Source organism: Argentina anserina, chromosome 5, assembly GCF_933775445.1.
Source record: "Argentina anserina chromosome 5, drPotAnse1.1, whole genome shotgun sequence".
NCBI classification, from domain to species: domain Eukaryota; kingdom Viridiplantae; phylum Streptophyta; class Magnoliopsida; order Rosales; family Rosaceae; genus Argentina; species Argentina anserina.
The window spans coordinates 25110371-25132762 of record NC_065876.1 but is presented as its reverse complement, the minus strand read 5'-3'; the positions used below and the strand labels follow the sequence as shown (position 1 = coordinate 25132762).

Here is a 22392-nt window from a genome sequence, read left to right as displayed (position 1 = left end):
GAAAGATGACGTCAAATTGACCTCCTCACTCTTATTACTAGCGACTTGCGAGTTACCATCTAGCTAGGAGGCTAGACTAGGAGCACTATCAGGGTTTATGAGGTCAATGAAATTTTGCGATGGTAGTATATACATGATTGTAGACAGATTGAGAAGCATGAAGGAGGAAGTTGAGAGGGCTCAAATTAATAATGCTTATGCTGACGATGGACAATTTTGAAGTTTGTTCATTCCTCTATTTCGGGTTTCAATTCTTCATTCCTACACTAATTCCAAATTCTGAGTCAAAATTTTCGACTTCCTGTTCAAGAGTTTTCCGTATCAATTCTCTGGGACTAGTAATTGGTATTTTAGTAACTTGGTATCATCAAAATAGGGTTGCTCTTGGTTTATTTGACGAGTAATTGGTAGGTTACTATCTTCCAAGAGCAACCTGGATTCTTCGATTCGATATCTATTTCTACAATGGTGAATGGTAGATGAAGCAACACAGAGGGTTTGTATTCGTTTGCGAGTCCAAAATAAATCAAATACGGCTGGTAAGCTTTTCTATAGGAATTCCTGATACGTTTTGGGGTGGTTGGGGTTAGCATTCTTGATACGAATGTGGATGCGACTGTCTTCAGAATGGAGCATGGATGGTCAATGAATATAAAATGAAGGAGGATGACGTTACTGTACGTACTATGCTCTCCGAGAAAGAAAAAAAGGAAAAACCCTAGAAAGGCTGCAAACAAATGACAACAGCTTCCAATTTATTTACAGAGAATTGAGTACTGATAATGATGGCGGTGATGAAGCCAAGCCAGGGTAGCAAATATGCAACTATACCATTATTTTCCTTCTATTGTATGGCCTCAAATCACCTCCCTGTAACCACAAGAAAAAGGAACCACGAAAGTTTAGAAATACAGTAGAGGGCAGTCCAAAAAAATGGGAAGGGGTAAAGGATAACAGAGCAAATGGCCGTTTAAACACATAACGCAACTCTACAAATGATCAAATTTTAATTTAAAGGGATGTAAGATGTACAATGTGGTTTTCAAGAAGAGGCCTATTTAGTGCTCGTGATGTGCCAAATATCCAATTGGCCATTTGTTAATCGACTGATTCAACTCCATATTGTATTTCCCGGTAAAATTATGTACAAATATATGGAAAATCACCTACCCTAGTGTATATTTTAGGGGCTTCTGTACTTTTCACCCGAAAACTACAAAACTATACAGAGCCGGGTGAGGAAAAAGCAAATTACTTCCTCCTCTGTTAGAAGACTTCAAACTTTCAAGTGGAGCGGCTTCAGTCAGCATCCCACCATTGCACAATGTCATGATCGTCATCATCTTCTGCTCTTCTGCTGCACCATGGATGCTCTTCATGTGGTAGTCATCAGGGTTATTCATCTTCCAAATGCTTTTTGGAAGATAAATATCAGCATCCAACATAAATTTCTCCATCTTCAGTGGTTACGGGAGTTTACAGAATATATTTTCTCATCTCCCAACTCAACTGAAAATGCAAACATGCCCAGTAGTTTCACCCCTGCATTCACGGAGCCTCTTTGGAAACCAACATGTTGCCCTCATTAAATCCTTCGAAATCCTCAAAGGGTGAGGATCCGCCAGACGAATCACTTTCTACAGGAGTGGTCTCCCTTGGTGATGCTGGAAGCGATTCTCTCTGTTGCGAGGACGAACCTAACACAGACAAAAGAATGGTTCAATCACAATGTTTTAAGCTAGTGCACAAGTTTCTTAAAAGAAAATATAAACACAGTGAAGAGAGTATGGTAACAGGTGACCAATCATAAACAAGACTAACAATAAAAACTTCAAAAAAAAAAAAATCAAGTCGAAAACCTTTTCTTGCACGGAATTTCTTCGTGTGCCGCCTGATAAGCCTCTTTGCTTTTGTTATAGTGAGCTGCCTAGCAAAGGGAGAAAACTCTGCATCACTTTCACTCCAATCTCCTTGGAAATCATTCTCAGCTTCACCCCTCATGGTCCGCAGCACGAATGCCTTGGCCTTACGGCGCTGAGTATTGAAAAGGCCTCTGATGGATGTCACAAATCCATCACCTGCTCCATCAGTGGGACGCTTAAGAAACGTTATCGGATGCTGATCGGATTGTCCCAGCTGGCCTTCATTGTCGCTAAAATTAAGCTCACTATCGGGAACCCCAGATCCACTGGGTTCTCTGTGACTGTTAGACTTGTCTTTAAACTTCTTACCCTGAAAATTGGTGAAGAGAAGTCCCTCAATTAAATGGCAAATGCCCCAGAAAATTAAGCACAAAAAAAAAATTCTGAATCAATGCCTCACTAAATCTGCAAAAATGAAGATGTATAGGTGGATATATTTCAAAAGGAGAAACTAAATTATGAAGTTAAGACAGAGGGGGAGATAATTAATTTGCATTAATAGTAGAGAATACTATCATGAAGTATATAATAGCAAGACCTGCATTCCTGTTACAGACTTCAGGACTCCCCAAATGATGTGCTTCTTAACACGTGAAAAGAGTCTCCGCCATGTACCAGTAAACTCAACACGGTGAAATGTATCCATGAGCAACTTGAGATCATTTACAACAAATCTTGACCCTTCATAGGTCACACATAGCTCGACCTGTAAGGAAAACAATATTAGTGTTTGACTACAAATATTAAAATGTTAAATAACAAATCATGAAACTGAACCAACCTGGCTTATCTTGATATTGTGAAACTCCATCATCTTTCGAGGCCTGGTCGATTTTTTTTCTTCTTGCGACTTTTGTACCTTCTTTTCCTCATGGGACGACCTGCCAGATTTGATAGCTTTTGGATCTTTCAATTTATTCTTAGACGACTCATCTTGTTCAATGGACCCAAGAGGCCCACTAATGCTTTGTAAGACAAGTTCAGTAGCAACTGATTCTGCAACGGTCTCTTCCCATGATCTGTCAAAGGATGATGTTCTTCTTAACTCGGGGTTTGCACCACTTGCAACCTGCAGATAGAAATAATTTAAAAGAAAATATCAAGAAAAGTGCAGTTTATTTGCGAGCATATGATTTAGATTGCATCTAGTGTACCCGTGCAATACAAATATAACCTTCACTAACTAAATGAAAAAAAACATATCCAGAAAAGGTACCAGTTATGTCCCAGCACATAAAACTTACACGAGTGTTCAGTGATAATATTTCTTTTAAGTACCCCAAGAACCATATAAAAGAAGAAATCAAGATCACTCACTTGTACGGAGTCTGCAGGAACAGTGGATTGACTGGTACCAGCGGCCAAAGCACTGGATTTTGATAAACCCTCAGACTCCTTCATTGTTTGACTGGTAATTGCAGACATGTCAGGGACTAAAGAGCCTTTTTTTCCACGTTTTGCCCCAGTAGTTGTTGAAATCTTCCAAACTTCCTGCATGCCACAATGAGAACAACTGATTGATCTTAGCATTGGTGACAAGTTCCTGACAGCTCAACTTTCTCAAAGCAGTTACAAAGTTCAAATCAGTATATATACAACTCACCTGCCGCCTTTGTGAATCCTGTTCTTCTTCTGGAAATAAATATCCCCACATCATTCTGTACATTGTTTCTGTTAAATGAATCTTGAGCGGATAAATCTCTACCTGCAGCGTAAATTAGATTTATTCATGCAAGGATCAGAAAGTTCTATTATTACTAAGATCATGTAGCGCTTTATTTTCAAACAAAGTATTGGTTTAGACTAGTAATTATATTCCCTTCCACATATCACATAGCATGTTCTCATATATGAACCGCACATCAGATTCGGTACATGCAAGGTAACCTGTTACAAGCTAGGTTTTCCAAAAGAAATAGTACTGGTAGGGAACCCAGTCATTATTACAAAAAATCGGTGGGAGAAGGAAGGGTTTAGAGTCAAGTATAGGTGTTTTGATGGCTGCCTTCTGGGACATTTGATGCTGACGAATAGAGGAAGTACAACAAAAATTATTAACAGTGTCTAGGGAGGGTAATGCTAATCCTTTTTTTTTTGGGGGAGGGGGGGGGGATGTTCATTACCTCAAACAGTTCCAGAGGAGAACTTCCATCCTTTGGAGCTCCCTGCTTTGCATCCACACGAAGCATAGATTTTCTGCAGCCAAAAACATAGACCATAGTTCACAATGTGACAAGTCAACATGTGAGAAATACATGATCTCATACCCATTAGGATGTAAACATGTAATTTCCCAATGGCAAAGACTACGTTTTGTAAGCCCGAACTATTTGAATGAGGAAACTAGTTTAAGACAAGTGACAATTTAATGAATGCAAATTCACTTCCCCCTACAACTCCTGCCTGTAATGGATACAATCTAATTAGGAACATAATTCTGAGCAATTTCTGACTAGAATATAAATCCGAAAAGTGAGGAGGCCATTGCTATTGCTTTTTCTAATTGAAGAAAATGAGAGCAAGTGATGTGATTGATCATAATGTTAGAAAACAAAATACAGGATTGTTACTTAAGATTTGTGCATGATATGATCAGAGTTTCAGCTACAATAACATTAAGTATAGTTTGTAGATATCACATGTGTAGAGTGTTATAAGCTAAACGTACAATGAAACAAAAAAGAATGAGAAAAGAAATGCATAATGATTATTGAAGCATGGCTACTCACTATAAAATAACAATGAAACAAAAAGGAAATGCACATACTTTCCCCATTCAGGTGGAGGATTCCATGCCGATAGAAGCATATCTGATTTGGCATTTGGGAGACAGTTTCTAACAACAAAATTTTTTGTTGTAAACTGAGCAACACCGACATCCTTGTAATCACGGTCGAAGTCATAAATCTATGAAGAGAAAACAGGAGAGGCATATCAGTTTTATTTTTAGAAAAATGATTCTGGACACTTTAAATAGAAGTACAACACTTCTCATGCATTGCAAAGTCTTGAACAAAATCATCAAGCGGCAGGAAGAGAAAATGAAGTAAAAGCTAACAATTTATTTTTCACCATTTTGCAGAAATACTCAATAAATGAAAGAGATAGAGATAGAAAGAAAGAACAATTCTCACATTTTCTGTGTATCCTTTCACACTTGCATTATTCAATAACCTTTTTTTCTAGGGGAAAAAAAATCTTAAGTCACGACTTATATTGTACGAAGATTTTGAATTCCAGGTTCAGAATAAAGCAGTCACCATCCAATCTTTCAGCAAGACAAAAGTACGGAACCATTTTTTTTCATTCTCTCTGTGCCTTATTGGCCTCCACATAAACAAAAAAAACATTAAAGAAAAAATTTTCATTTTTTAAAAGATGCTTGGTGCTCACCATGTCATTGATCTCAGCCTCGGCAAAAGATTTACCATCAACAAGCATGCTCCAAACCACTTTGTTAATTTGCAAAGAAATGCGCATAGCATAAGATGGACTTTTGTTCTTCTCCTTTTCCATTAGCCGCAGCTGAGCAGCCTTATGTAGAGCCATTCTTAGTGATGCATATGCAGCTTTCCTAGATTTTTTGGAATTAATCAGCTCTCTCTTTAGTCCTTGCACCTGGAGAAATGAAGATTTCATAATTAATATGATACGAGTACTGAAAAAGAGCTACGGAAAGCATACAAAATGGCTACCCTTACAGTATGTTGTGAGAACAGCAGACAAGTGGTTCATACAGTTGTGGTTAATTGAACATCAGAACACTAACTAAGACGGAAGGAAACATGCTTCCACAAAAAAAAAAAAAAAGGACAGAAGGAAACAAAATGGCTACCATCAATCTTATACATTCAAAGGAAAAACAAAAGTGCAAGGCTTGCTCACATAGGATGGGAAGAATCCCTCCAACGGTGGTAAGAAAATATAAGATTTATAGCCAATCACATTAATCTTACTTCACAATACATGCTGAATTCTTTCTTTAAAAAATATATATCTATAGTAACATTTCATTATTGGGGAAATCATAAACCACATGTTATTATGAAAATAAGAGTATCCACTAACTTCCAAATAAATCAATTTCCAAAGTAATGCAGCTACACCTCAAATGGCTACAAAAACAAAAAATGCTATCATCATGAAGCTTACCACCAATAAATGATATTAAAACTGGAGGAACACAAACAACACAAAATGTCTACCAGGCTTTTGAGACGTTTCAATTTTCAAATTTAAATGTTTTCCAAAAAACAACAAAGAAACAAGCACAAAAAGGAAAAACAATATTGAAAAACACCAGAAAATCATTGTCGGTCACTGATTATAACCAAGTTCCAACAGTTTCTTTACAAAGTTTGATTCTCACCAGAGTAGATCTTGTACAACTTATCATCCACATGTCCCCTTCCTTTTCTGGATATAGGTCCCCAGTGGTATCACACTGAAGGGCCAACTTTCTTATGTCCCCAAGAATCAATCTCTGCTCCCGTTCTTTTTTCTCTAGTTCCACTTTTGCAAGCTCCACCTCTTCAACACCATCAGGAACCACCTCGTCTGACTCCTCTTCCACATCTTCATCATCTTCAGCAGGCAGTGATAGACTACTTTTTCGAGGCCTGGATCACATGCACAGTTCAAGTCAATTTGAAAAAACCCATGACAACGAAAATTACAGACTTCTTAAAATCTTTATTATTTAGAAACAGCTTTTAGTTATCAACTTATAGAAATGCATAAGAAATGAAGTGGAAAAGGAATCCACATAAAACAAAGCTAGGGAAAACATTTAGAGAAACAGACAAATAGGTTCAACTCCCACCAAACCAGCCTAGACAGAGAACCCTAAGCTACAACTATTTTCCAATCTAAAACAATTGAGGAAAGAGCCCTAAACTAAAACTGTCTTCCAATATAAAACATTTAAGGGAAGAGGGGTAATCCATAAACTCGCCTCACAGCTCACACTACAGCCCAGTTTAGGTTCAAACATTGTATTAACTATTAAAGAGGGATAATCACAAAAAAAAAATTCTTCCAACACTGCACCAGTTTAGATTCAAACATCCTATCATTTCCTTCCATCCATACTTCCACTTCACAGATCACATTACATTTTTCCCTTGCCAAAAAGTGGAAAGATTTCAAGCTACGAAATAAATCCTCCCTAAGGAGCTATCCAAATCCTCCTCCACCCTGACCCTTGGGGAGAACTTTTTCTTTGGATAAGAAATATTGCTGGAGAAAACATTGGTCTGCCTAGTGTCATGAAAGAATTTGCAAGAGAAAAGTTCAGAGGATTCCAACTTCCATCTCCTTTCACCCATTTGGAATTAAACTATCTTAATTCTAGCACAGCCCAAGAGTCTTTCAACTGTTAAGCTAGGAAATCTTGATAGCTTGAACAGTCTCTAAGAAAAGCATTTCAAGAGTTGAAACCCCACCCAAAAATCCACCCACAGATGTTACCCTGCTCTCATTAACCACCACCATCTGATAACAAAGATGATTGGCTCATTCCAGCTTATATGTGCTTCCAAGAGCTTCCATTTCGATCTTTCAGAACCAGCTTTAAATTCCAGCCATTTTCATGTAACTCATATTTAATTCTGACAACATCATGTCACAAGTAACCATACACAACCACTTTGATTATCTGACTGCATTTGACTTGGGAATTTTATAAATTAAAAAAGATACCTCAATCTATTTATAACCAGTTTCGAAAATCAGCCGTAGACCCGTAGTTATGAAAAAACCAAGCATACAAGGTCCACAGTCCACAACTTTTAAATTTTTAATAAGTAGCACTAGTTCTCTACCACACATTAATAAGTGCCCCAAGCATCAAGATTTTAAGAAATAAATCAATTTATCAGTATATTGATAGGACCATAGTTCCTTATATTGAAGTATGGTGATCACGCTTATAGTAACAAGCTATTGAAGTTGTGAAGTGAAGAAAGCATGGCGAGGCTTCATCAGCCTGGCGCTACAGTTGCAGTATGGGCTAATTAAAAGCATGCTTTTTTGCTTTATCAATAATGCAGACCTTAACCCATGTTAGCATGGTCACCATGGTGTAAAGTGTTGTGCCTTAATTTTTTTCAGTTTAAGGCAGCATTTTGAAAGTGTTAGAATTTTCTCATACCAATACTCTCACTTGTAAATCAGATTACATACAATCAAATACTGAAACTTGCTCCATAGGATTATGGTTTTCTTGGCCATTAATGATTTGGGAGTCTTAACATATCTACAATACTGCAGGTTCTTTCTTAGTTTGTGGTCCATGGATATATGAAGACTTAAAATGCACTCTAAGACTACCAACTAACTACTTGCGTATTCCAATAATGCAATATTTTCTTACATGTATTTTTTTGTTATTTTTTGGGTCTGATTCTGTTCCTCCTTTCAATTTGGGAAAGTAGCTGCAACTGATTGGAATAGGAATTATTAGGGGATAGTACAGTGTAGGACTTGTCCTTTGTCATTTGATCATTCGAATGATTATGGAACAAGGGAAGAAACAGAGATATGAAATGTTTTATCCTCTTTTGCTGATAAAATATCATTACGTTTATTGAGAGAGAGAGACAGAGAGAGATCCTTACATGGACCTATGGTTCTGTGTACTTAACTATGTTAAATGATGTGCAGTAAACCATAACACAGTGAAACGAAACCAAATAATATATATGAATAAGAAGCAATATAAAATGAATGAGATATGTATATATATTATTCACTCACTTGGGAAGTCGTGCAAAGAGAAGATTTGTCAACACATCTAGCATCACTTGAAACTGGCGAGAGGTCATTGTTGCTGTGATATTATGGGAATTAAAAGTCAGCTCTTTTAAGGGCTTCACCTACAACAGGAGGATTTCAAAGATAAGCCAACTGCTCAAAACATAACATATACCTACATTCAGATAACAGGCTGGGATAACATCATCCATATTTAAAGAATAATTACATATTTATCAAGATATTGCACATATGCACCAATGCAGCTTCATGAACAAACATAAGCAATATTAATACCACAACCTACATTAATTATCCAATGACCAAACAGGTAGACTACAAAGGGCCAACTCACCTTCAACTCGGGAGTTCCACCTTTGTGCCTTGTGTAGCGAAAGTACATGTCACAGGGCATAAATACCCTTTCAAGTAAAGCACCGGTACGTTTCACTTTTGGGGAGCTTCTGCGAATTTTTGGAAGCCACTGTAATCCAGCTCCAGGATCAACATCTGTTGGAGCAACATGAGCTTGAACATGCTCCAACATTACAGAAAATTCCATGCGTTTCCAAGTCATTTCCGGTTCACATTCTGGTAAATTCACATTATCAGTACCAAGCGCCTTCTCTATCATCTCATGGCCAACATGAAGAACTGAATGAAATGACCGGGCCAAAACACGGCCACTAACAGCAGCAAGCAAAAACCTTCCCTGTTTATCCAAACAAACAAAAAATGACAGTGATCCTCAGATGATAGTACTATTACTTTTTGCAAGTTTGTTACCACAAGCATATAATGCACACATGGTATGGAACTATCAAATCTACACTTAGGTTTTCTTTCAAAGAAGTTTGTGTTAAATTTAGTCTTTTTATTTATATGCCAAACAGAATGCTAACAAGATAATTTTTTATCTACATTCTACAAAAATTAGAAAACCCTTTCTGGTTTGAAACTGATATTGTCACCCCGTGTCCACATGAAGCAATTTGTTTCTTTCAAAATGGATGAAAATACGCAGAGAACCCAATTTGTTTGATATATCTTCTAATCTTCTATTATGATGTCCAGACACATGACCAATTTATTCACCTTGTATTTAATTTCAGCATTTTGTTAGAGAACTGATATGGTCAACATCCCATTTTAAATACACCAGTCTGCCATAAATCATACCAGGACCAGGAAAGAAACAAAAGTAAACAGATAACCGTGGGTAAAATAACCATGGGTAAGCATATTTCCATCAACAAGAGAATTCAGAGTGGTAAATTCTACTGCCAATAATCTAATGAACTTACATTAGCATCTTCAGAATGAAGATTGAACTGGGGCTCAATAACATTCACCATGAAATGACGAGTCCCATCCTCCTCCGCATCTTTGCTCTCTCTATGCTTTTCTGCAAGAACGGCAAACAAATGGTTCTATTTAGAAATCTGGAGTAAAAAATCACCTGCCCTGCAACAACACTTGTGATACTATCATAACGTTAGAATACCCCCAAAATCAAAATACGACCAGGTCAACATATGGTAGTGTTCACCTGATCACTAATTGAGAAAGAGATCCATGCTCAACCACCCTTAGATTTACATCCAAGGGTTAAGAACAAAAACAAATCAACTTAAAAATGATTCTCCTCACCATTGGATTTACATCCAAGGGTAGTTGAGCATGAAACTCTTGGTCAGCTAGTGACCAGGTGAACATGGCTGGGTCAACATATTGGTCAAATAACTTTTTCAGATCTAGTTCAAGGTGCTTAGAAATTACCAACTACACCAGATAAAGAATTGTCAGCTGCAGATGACGAGATCTCTGACCTCACGGGAGGTGACTGAGGTGGTAGTGAACCAGATACCTCTGCCAGAGCAGTACCATGGCTTGTATTGGTGGACTTAGAGATCATATCTTGGGAGTTAATGGTGGGCTTAGAGCTACCATCTTGCTGTGTTTCACCTCCACTATGTGACTGCTGCTCCTCAAGTAGTTTCTTTTGTGCTAACTGCCTAGAGGGAGATGGTTTGGGGGCTTGAAATGCTTTAGATAGACCGCCAACAAAGGACCAAACAGCATCTCTATTCTCTATATTCCACAGAAGTTTGAGTCCATAAATAAATATACGTTGGCAATTGTCAGCTATTACCACATTGTATCCATCATCATCACTTGGATCGGATCGAGTATGCTCATCGCTCTCACTTCCATTTTCAAATTCAGACCTCACATAAGTCATCTCAAGATTTTTTCTTCCAGCCTCTTGCCATGCTAATAAACTAACAGGATCGGCCTTCGGGGCCTGCCTTCTGATTGTGAAATAATCTGATGACAATAGAAATCCATCATCACGATGCTTCTCTGTGCCACTACTTGTGTTGCTACTCTTTTCAGTAGGAACTTTATCTACTGATGCAGGTTGTGAGTTTTTTATAGTCATTTGAACTACTTTTGCAACACTAGTGCTTTCTTCTTTGTTTAAAAATGCCTTGGGCGTATGAAGGTCAAGGCCCTGGTAAACAAGATCAAGAGGTGCACGCTTGCAATCAAAAGTATACTTTTGCTTACCCCGGCTAGAACACATTTCCAATTTCAGCTTTGCCATTGTGAAGGTCAGTCCCTTGGCAGGATCGTCATCATCTAAAGGTACATGCTTTATACAAGTAGGTGAAGCATCAATACGGAGCATAAATTCTGTCATAACTCTGTCCAAGGATAAGTTACCTGATCTAGGGATTCTTGGAACTCCAAAACGTGGAAAACGAGCAAAGGCCCGCAATTTGTGAGGAGGAAGATAATTCATGTTATAGAACTTCAGAATCCATGCTAGATCATGAGCACCAACCTTCACGGTAGGTGGAAGAATAGATGCATTCTCTTCCTTATGAGGAGGACCATAAACAGTTCCATCTACGTCCATGCCATCTACCGCATTAGAATGTGGAGCCTGTTTCTCACGTAACGGAGATGGTCTAAGCAAGATATTCCAGCGAAGAGACAGCGAGGTGGATCTGTATGGATCAAACACCTTTTCACGAGGCTTCCCCTCAATAGGAAGTGCAAATAAATAATGATCCATAGGATTTCCAGACTCACATTCCCAATCCATTGTAACTTCAACAGTAAATGCTGGAGCTTCAATTACAGGACCAGATATACCTTTAGGAAGTTTTAAACCACGATTATTTGCCAGACTGTCCAAACTGCTTGAGAAAACCTTAAAATCATTCGCAGAAACATAAATTCGCCCATCTGACTGCTGGATCTCCATAGGACAAGCTGTTACTTGAAGTTTGTCAAGCTTTTCATAAGGATCAGTAGTCGCAAGAATATTCCATGTGGTTTCAGAAAAGAGAATCTTGATGTTTCCATGAATATAGTTTCTCATATCATCCCACCAAGGCAAGCTCTTTTCTTTCTTTGGTGGGTTGGGTTGTGGATCAGGGTCCCTAATGCATAGATTAGCCCTGCGAAGAGCCACAGTAAACGCATAACTCAAATCAGCGAAAGATGGTTCATATCCCACTCCAAAGGACACTTCAGCTTTCTGAAAACGTAGGGACAGATCGGTGAATGTTTTCATAGGTGGAGTTGTACCGGCAGCAGAACGAAGCAAGAGCACCTTTCGCCATTTCCCAATGTAGACATATTTGTGTACTTGAGGCTGAAAACTTGTAGCCTGATCCAAATGAAAATGATTCCAATTACAAAGTAAACATGAATTATATTGCTGTTCTACTTCTGAAACAATCTTTGTATATAATTATGCACAAGTCATAGCAAAAGACTAATTCAAAATGAACAGATTATTCCTTCATGATTTAAGAATGCCATAGACTTCCACTCAAGTCTTAAAACAAAAAAGAACAGTTTATATATCAGCCAATATTGGTATGGACCAGGTCACCACCAATTTTTATATTTTGCATCACCTGACACGAGAGACTTAGGGTGTCTGCTTGCATGCATGCACTTACCCGTGGATTCACATATTATTTCATCCATTACAAAACATTACTAAAACAGCAACTCCAAAGTTAAAACAGCTGACATGAAAGTCCACTCAATATTATGAACCTCTAGTAGCTGAGCAACACGAAGAAGAAGAAATACCTATGATATAAGAAATGCTAAAGCACAAACTAATGGTAGTAAATGAAACTGTACTTACCTGCTGTCCAAGCACAAGGCGACCTTCACATTTACCAGAAGTTCCAGACAAGAGAGGAAATGTATAGTCACGCAGCTGAACAACAAGAGAGCCCGTGTGCAGGAGAATATTACCTCCATAAAGTTTAGAAAATGGAATATTGTTTTCACGACAGACAGGGTCCAGCTTCTTTATAACTTCTATCATCCCATCATCACCACCATCAATCAATGTCAAGCTTACATCTAAATCTGTTGCTGATATAGAAAAAAGAGAAGTCCTGGATGTACTAGGCTTGAAACCAGACTGAAGCCCTTCCCTACAAGCACCTGAACCCTCTGCTCGTACTAAATTCTGACATGCCTTGTAATAAGATCTGAATGACTGTTTATTGATTTCTTCCTGCATCTTACTAACTGCTAAAGGATCTTGTCCGTCAATCTCAACTCCATTAAAGAAAGTCTTTTTTTCTCGAGTAGAATCGTTTGTTTCAGTGGATTTGGGAGAGTGGCTGACTTTGGAGATAAATTCATCAAGCAACTTCAACCTAACAGCTAATTCAGATGCCTCATTCTTCATTAAACGATAGTGTTCATCAAGCCAACCTTGCAATGGTTCTTCTTCGATATCAAAAGCTAACCTCCTTATGAAAAACTTTAAACACCCAAACTTTACTGAGCTGGACTTCTTAGCTTTTGAAAGATCTTTCTTCACCGGAAAGATAACACTAGTTTTGGCGGCAGCTACAAGCTTTAGAGCACGCAGCATCTCTTCAACAGAATCGTCAATGGCACGCAATTCTAACCTGTATGGTAAGCAAACATGAACATCGAGGCCTTGAATTACCCAATCCCATGTGGTAGCTGGAGGTATTTTTGCATCAGGGGCACAAGAGACACTAGGAATACGTGAAATTTGCATCCGGCTACTTTTGAGTATTCTGCACCCATTAAAACAAAGCAGAAATCCTTCCAGAAGTACTCCTATACGAGCATTCTCAGAAAATATTGATTGTACCTGGACTACAGCATCAACTCCATCTCCAACCTCAGCATAAACATTCAGCATTTCCACATCAACAGCAAAGATTGATTCCCTTTTCTTTTGCTTGTCTAAATTTACTGGTTCCGTATTGGCTTGTTTCTTCTGGTCAGAGTTGCTCGTGCTAGATACATTTCCCATGTGTTCTTTACCCTGTACCTGAAGCTTCTGATTGTGTACCAATAACTTCAATCGAAGTCCAAGTTCAATTAGTGATAAATGTACATCAGGCTCCCACCTAATTGTAATATCAGTAGCACTGAAAAGAGAACAGACAGCAACCTCTTTAAGACCACCAGAACGTCGTACAAATTTAGCATTTTGCATATCAAACAGTACCAATTTTGGTTCAGGCTTATGTTCCTCCAAGTAGTCCTGATAGATAGATCTGGCTCTTTCAAGTTCAACTTGGGTGGACTGTTTTTCCTTATTCACACATAAGCTGAAATGGAAGATGTCAAGAGAAATGGAGTACTTTAAGTTCTTACAATCATCAGATACTGTGGACATTACTTCAGCAACCCGTGGAGTGCCATCAGCCGACTCATTTATAACAATTCGACCACCTTGTGATCCATAATTTACACGCTTGGGATCGGCAACAACCATTTTATCTAAAGCCACCTCACCACAAAAATTCAAAGAACACCGTTCAAGATTTAATTTCAATAGCCGAGTCCCATTCCCTGATGATTTTGAGGATCGCCCCCCTCGGCTTTGCGATGTTCTTTTCTCAGAAGATGACAAACTCTTAAGAAGTGCTTGAAAGGACATTGCAGTTGATATAAACGACTCAACACACTTGAAATTAAAATAAACAGCCATACCAGTCACATCAACAGATAAAACTAATTTTCTTTTAGAAGCAAATTCTTCAGATGATTCCATGTCCTTTCTGCCCCAATCGAGACTAACCTTTGCAACATTGACTATGGAACCTGAATTTGATTCCACACCAAAAAGGTTTTCTTTCAGGCATTGTTGGTATTCATCTGCCATATGCAAATTAAGTTCACCAAGTTCCATATGTACAGTAGTTCCAGTATCTGATATGTTATTTGCATATACATGTGATGATTGTGAGCAGACCTACATCAAAAAAATCAAACTTTAATATACTACATGCTCTACTTATTTTGAAACTAGCGGGAAGGGAATAAGAAAAACAGAGACTTTAACAGAATAAAACATATACCAGAAGACTTTTTCAACCATATATAAAGAAGTGGTATTGCTATATAGAACAAATTTCTAAGAAGAAAAGTGAAATCAGCATAAGAAGGACCCTACAGGCTAACAGAAAAATATGGAAGCAAACTCAGCAACCAACAAACAATACACCCGAAAGACACAGCCAGCAATAATCACTTCATCATAATCATTTGAAATTCTCTACACGGTTGTTTTAAATAGCTATATAAGCAAATTCCTAATCATTATACTTATCTGGGGCTTCTTTAGCTAATTTTGCAGTGTTAGTTTTCTTTCTGTATATTGCTTGCATATTGAAGTGACACCCTCAGGCACTTATTTAATTCAAGTATATGTATAAGAAGAGGAAAAAATTGATCAGCTTGCCAGCAGGAACCCAAAACATTATAAAACTGCTACACGGATAGTCACAGAACATACATGATATAGTGGGGAACCACCCAGGCTATGAAGCAAAATTGTCATCTCAGGGGCAGAAAAAGTACACGTCCACATAATGATATTGGTATCGCTTGTTGGAGGTGTCTTCTCCACAACAGGCATTTCCTCCCGAAGTACCATTTTTTTCTTTTTTGAGAACTGGAGGCGCAACAAGGGCTTTAATCTGTTCATTATAATGTTGCATTGAGTACCACCCAGCTTTACATCAATTTCAGCTCTGATAGGAGAGCTTGGCTGAAAAGTAAATAAGTAGATCTTAAAATCACAAAAAATGATGGTGGACCACATCATAAATGCAGTGCTTAATCACTATTTCACCATTATACATATCATGAATTACAACCATCATTGAGCTAAAGTACTAAACCTTCAAATAATAGTACCAGTGTAATTCCTCATATTCTTTTCTCATCTCCATTTAATTAGTACGTATAAAGCAATAAATTTATACATGATCATGACCAATTAATACCTTAAAAGCTGATATCAATGTTATGTTGACAGATACAGTATGAAAAACAACTGGTTCATAATTATATGTTTAATTAAGCAATGTCCTACAACCTACAATCCAAAACTTCTGAAACACAAGGCAAAAATATATACTTTCTAGATACCAAATAATACAAAACATACACTGAAAATATTACCTGCATTGGAATGTACAAGAATGAGATAACATCAAGTTTCAGTATCTCCAAAACCGAAGTGCCAGCTTCTCTAAGCAGCTGAAATATAATTCCAAAAATCGCTGTCAAGAAAAACGACTATGAATATAAAATAAGATCACCAAAATCAATTATAGAATTTACTAGTGACATTCGTACATGAATCTCGCTGAATTCTAGTTGAATATCAATGCGTGTGCTTTCTCCCACATCTTCACTTGATTGTGATTTGATACTTTTCAATTGGATGCCCATGATATTATTTTCAAGAGCAAAATTATGTTCCTGATGCTCAAATCTGACGTCGAGTTTTGGCAAATTGAAGGAAACCTACAGTGTGCACGGAGTATTTTATCATCAAACTAAACAACAGCATAATAGCATAACAAGGCTGCAGGCAGCTCGTATCAATTAATGGGGGTTCAATGGAGAACCAGTTGGCTAAAATGCAGGATTCTTGTACACTCATTCTATGCAAGAGTACATGGAAGAGAGATGCATATGAAAAACATAGTGCACAAATCAGAAGAAAAGAAACAGAGCTGTAAAATTCAATAAGAAGAAAAACATCACATCAACAAGACAACCAAGACTTCTGTTTTTCTTGTTCCAAAAGGCACAACTGGACTCATTCTAACCTAAAGTGTAAATCGAGCACCTTTTATCTTGCTCAACCTGTCTATTTCTATTGCAGACTACTAGTTGACTTTGTTGTAATATGATTTTCATCTGTCAAAGAACAAAAATAAAGTCACCAAAGATAAAATGAAAAAAGAAAAAAAATGGAAAAATCATATAAGCATATAGCTTCTGCTATGCTGACCACCTATCTTTCCTGAGAAAATAGTTGTTCAGCTAAAAGTGTAGCCAATGGACTCTAAAATATATGGAAAAGAAAATTGATTTTTAAGAGAAAACTTGAGTATCAATGGACTCTAAGAACTTTGTGTTCTGATGGACTTTCTTGTGGCAGGAGTGTTGCTAAGAATGTAGATATCACTCTCTTTTTGTTCTTGCTTTACTCAAAAATGGATTATTTACCTTCCAAAAAAAAGTGATCAAGAAAAAATAATAATGCCATCCCTAAGGAACACAAAAACCCCACCAAAAACATAGGTTTATACCAAAGCAGCTCTTACGTCCAGAATAATTATTTTTAAAAAATGGTGTGGTATGTTAATTCAACAGATATGGAGCCCATTAGGATAATAAGAACCCAGCTCTTTCCAAAAACATATTCTGCCACCACTTCCTTTTAAATCTTGAAGATCATTCACATTCATTCCTTTCCATCCAGATTATCAAAAATAAACCCAAAACACAACCACATAAAAATTTGACCTTCTTCCTTAACTGAAAGCAGTAAAATAACCAGTTAGAAGGCCAAAATTAATCTTTAAGCCACCCAGCTCCAATTTCCACGCTCAACGCAACAGTACAACAGTACAATACAGTGGCTGGCACTTTCTCCCTCACTTTCACAAATTAGGTGACAATGATGGGAGTAACAGCATTTCAAAGCCTCGTTGGAGTGTTATCTATTACGAAGGACTACTTTCTGTCATGTTTGTTTAAATAAATTATTGTTCCTTATACATTACATTAGCATAATATCAAACTAGAAATTAGTTTACAGTGGACCTCCAACTTATGTATCTAAGACTAGGCCGGGACAACCAATTTCAAGCAAGGTTAGCAGCTTCTATACTGAAATTTACAGCAGTGCACCTGCTAACAGTACTATCTTATTGTGATAAACTGCTCTAGTTTCCTAACAAGCAGCCACTGGTAAACATTACCAAATATTACTCTAAAATTTTCTAAGCATAACACTCAAGTAACTAGTCATTTACATTTCTTGTGCAATTATGGGTTCCACCATTTTGCCTATAACTTGTAAGATACTTTCTTAAAAGATAAAGGAGCAAAATCAACCAGAGCAAGATTTGAAAACCAATCCAACACTCATGACTTGCAAAAAACAATACATCTCAGTATGATTTAACACACACACCTTTTCAGGAAATAATGTGGTGGATTTTGAGATTGCAGTGATCATTTGTTGATTTTTTTGTTCCTTCTTAGAAGCAATAGAATCCGTGGACTCAATAACTTTATCAGGGTCAGATAAAGTGCTTGATGAGCTTTTGCTTTTTGAAAGGAGCTCCTCATTCAGGTTCACAGTGACCTCTCCACTAGAAATATCCACATTCTTGAAGATTACACCAACTTCCCTACGGCCAAATTAGGAAAACAAAAGGATATTAGCTGATTAATCAAGCCATGTCATTGCAAATCTTCAGAGAGAAGCAACATTCCAAAGTGGAGTAAATCTGTTCAATTTAAAGTATCCTGAGGATAAGTAGAGGGTAACATGATAATATATAAAACAATTAGATAAAAGAAAACTGATGATAAATAACTCGATAACATTTAATCCCATGGCCTAGTAAGGACTGGAATTTGTCTATAATTTTAAATGAATACGCATATTTTGATAATATATGATACCTATCATGACCAAATTCACACATGAGAGAAAATGCTTCACAGATAAATAGAGTTGATGACCTGTCCCCCAAAGCAGATGATGACTGGCCTACCAAAAGTGATTCTCCGGTGCAAAAACTGGATGATTGGTCAAAACTGACCCGTGGTTCATTCTTTTGAACAATAATAGGTAATATCTGTAGCTTGACAATAAGATTTTGTTTGGATGTACCATCTTTAGATATGTCCACTTTCAGTTCCTTCACTTCGATGGAAGCTTTTGGTGTCTGCAAAATTTTAAAACAGACATATAAAACCCAAATGAAGTGTCTGGCATTCCAAGGTGCAGTAAGAAATGTAATCAACTAATCATAAACCACCTCATTCACCAAACAAAAAGGAAAGTAGAACAAATTAGTCTCATTCTAATTGCAAGCAAACAATCAACCTTTGATTGATGGCATATTGTTAGAGTGATAATTATTCCATTTTTCTCTTTGAGAAGAAACTAGCTCACACCAATGACAAGAGTGCGCAGTTTACTGAAAATTTCAAAATTATGGTTTTGTTGTAAAAAAAACAGTATGTTGAAAAAACGTTTTATAGTCACTTCAATTATTTGTATTTACTTACACTTTCAAGGGTTTTTACAATTAATTGTAACCATATTTATCCCTTTAAGGAGTTTTACCATCCAAATACATTCATCCATTATGCAAAGGAACAAGTATTTTCATCCTGAAAAAAGGACATTGGACAATAATCTAGATGGCATACCTTCAAGATCAAGTCAGTGATGGAAACAGATAAATATCGTGCAATATTGGCCCCTACCATCCACTTTCCACGGCCTGAATTGCGGGGTTTTCGAGATCCAGACTTAGGTTTGGCCTTTGCCTTTGCCTTCGGCATACTCTTATTTGAAGACCTCATTACAATTTCTAAGTCAGATATTAACACTTGCAACTTTGGATCTTTAGAAATAAAACCCACTCCTAGTTTGACCAAGGACCGACGTATGCTGGGTTTAATTTCACCAACTGAAATAGATTCAATAGGGCCCTGCAAAATTGACATAATCATTAAAAGACGGATATCACCATCTTATTGGCAGTAGTCTTATTGAAGAACATAATTCGCATACGTGGAGAACCATATTTGGAGGTGAGGAGAGAAGAGTAACAATTAAGCTTCCATTATATGAGTGTACAGTTCATAGAAACCAGATTTTCTTCAGGCATTCAGAAAATAATGTTCTTAACTAATATATATATATATATATATATATGATAATCGATCTTAATGTAATATGCAGAACAATATCTACTTTTAAACGACTTACAATAAATTGCATACCAAATATAGATTAGTATTACTTGAGTATAGACAGATATATCACATAAACAAGCTCGCACGTACAGACTCTTGCTTCATAAGCAACAACTTTCTGCTGCTTAACCCAAGAAATAGAATGGAAAGAATAATAACAGTACTTCATCAACTGAACATACAGTTTCAACAAAGTCATAAACCCATAAAAAAACAGGCCTCAATGAAAGAACAATAATCATTCATTTCAAAAAGTGGAACAGCATATTCACAGCTATAAAGAAAAAGTATTGAGAGGCACAATACTGGCATCCTACAAAAAATGGTAATTCCGACTCTGGATAGCATGGATTCAGCAAAGAGTGAGACAAGCAACATTATGATCTTTTAACTTGGGAAGGAAAAACCGGAAAATCTCTTTTCTGTTAATTTATAAATATATGTAAAACATTAATTAGATAATAAGTGAACAAGTAACTCTATAAGAGTATTCAGATTATACTAGGAGGGCAGCCTCAAAATAGAACCAAAAATGCAACAGCCTCCTCAGAAAATAAATCTCTTTAATATTACCACAACATCCAAACTAAAGTCATAATAATAGAGAGCGGGAAATAGAAGCAAAAGGGGAAACCTTTTTAAACTTCACCACAACATCCCTAACAAATACCCATCCAGCGACCCGAAATTCAACAGATGCTCCTAATACGCGACTTAAAATCCAAGCTATGAACCTTGAAGCAAATCTGCAAAAGATTGTTAACAAGAAGCTTAGCGCAAAATACGAAATGGAGTCAGAGAGATGATAGGTATCACAACCCAATCAAAAAGCATTCCTGGCTATGGCTGAAAACTATACAACCTACGAAAATGTGAGAATAAAGTATCCTCATTACGAAGAGTTTATTCGGCAATAGCACTCCCAACAACTGTACTGCGTCCTTATCAGGCTCTCCTTTTACTTTGTCAATTTTTTTATTATGACAAATATGATTATTACCATGCTCCACAGATGATATATGCGAAAGACTTATAACATCCGAAACCGCAACTTGAAAACTCTCCCTATTTCTTACTAAACGCACTCACTTAACAAATAAGATTAAGAACAGAATCGCACTGCTGATCATTCCTTTTCGGTTTCTGGCGAGTTTGAAAATGATGACTGCATATGATTCAAACTGCTGCACGAGTTTTAGTTCCACTCCAGCATCATGATACAGATTTCGAAAATCATCAAAACTTAAAGCTCATCAAATTCTAACTCAGCCTAATCCTAGATCATAATCCTACATTTTCATCATCATCATCAAAACAAACAGAACGGAATTCTCCAAATTACCGTCACAATTTTACACTAAAAATCACGAAATGCGAAAATGAAGAGACGGAGGAAAAGGAGCGTTACATGAAGAGGAGCCATAATGTGATGCAGAGGATCAAGAAGCCGAAGAGGAACTTGACCGGCGAAGCTGCCATTGCTGCTCACCGCGGCGTCGAAGAAATGAGCGGCGGGATTAGGGAGAGAATCGGAGAATTCGAAGGCGAAGCATGGCGTGCTCATAACTCGGTGGTCATAGTGATTGCTGATGAAACCCTAGCAGAGAGAGAGAGAGAGAGGGAGAGAGAGGGAGAGGGGTAAAGGAAAAGGCGGGGGGATGAAGGCAAGGCGAGACTGGGTCGTCCTGGCGTGGCGATCGGAGGGCTTGTAATAGAGAGAGAAGCAGATCCGATTCGTGAGGGTAGAGAGAGAAAATAAAGAGTGTGTGACTTGTTATTTAGTATTTACTGTGTGGGGTGGAAAATGACGGACGGGTCCTTGGGCATGACACGGGATTTATATTTACAGGGCAACGGCGCCGTTAGGACGGATCGAAGTTCGTTGGTGTGGATTTGCCCGCGGTGAGTTTTGTCTTTTCGATAATCCAACCACAAAGAAATATCGTATGCTTATGAGAAACCAAGGGTAGTGAAAAAAAGTAGGCAGAGAAGCATCTTCTTCACCGCATATGCCTTCTTAACATCGTTTTCTTGTATACATGTCTTATCTTGGACTAATAATAAACATAGCTTGCAAAGTCACTCTTCACTTTCTTAAACCTTAAGAATCACAAAATGAGAGGCAAATGTTGTCTCGGCAATCGTTAGCAACTTGAAGGCACATTTTAGCATACCATACATCATTGACAACACTTTTCATATGTCATCTCAACTCTGTCTCTCTAGAGTCTCACCTGAAATATGTGTTTGTTTTTAATATATTCTTCAAAACAAGATTGAGAGTATGAACCACACATGGTGTCCAAAAATTGTGTGGATGTGTAGTCTTAACTATTGCACCGACAACAGCGCACACAAAGACATTATCAGTCATCACTTGAAC

At 37.4% G+C, this 22392-nt stretch overlaps 1 protein-coding gene across 2 annotated transcripts; it reads right to left on the bottom strand.

The window, feature by feature from the left end:
* Positions 1–990: 990 nt before the first annotated feature.
* On the bottom strand, positions 991–21706 carry LOC126796260 (protein SABRE). 2 transcript variants are annotated; one of them, XM_050523043.1, is made up of 23 exons: positions 21418–21706; positions 20644–20755; positions 19458–19742; positions 18702–18967; positions 18205–18424; positions 16350–16520; positions 16173–16250; positions 15502–15756; positions 12850–14958; positions 10455–12357; positions 9980–10080; positions 9031–9387; positions 8679–8797; positions 6292–6541; positions 5316–5540; positions 4690–4829; positions 4046–4118; positions 3526–3627; positions 3240–3413; positions 2704–2991; positions 2461–2628; positions 1860–2232; positions 991–1697 (listed from the first exon to the last, which is right to left on the bottom strand). In XM_050523043.1, the coding sequence occupies exons 1-23, from the start codon at positions 21486–21488 to the stop codon at positions 1549–1551; spliced, it is 7989 nt and encodes a 2662-aa protein (XP_050379000.1). In that variant the 5' UTR covers positions 21489–21706; the 3' UTR covers positions 991–1548. The 2 variants fall into 2 exon arrangements, with proteins under 2 accessions (XP_050379000.1, XP_050379001.1); XM_050523044.1 differs by lacking the exons at positions 19458–19742; positions 20644–20755; positions 21418–21706 and having other exon boundaries at positions 18205–18419; positions 18702–18839.
* Positions 21707–22392: the final 686 nt, after the last annotated feature.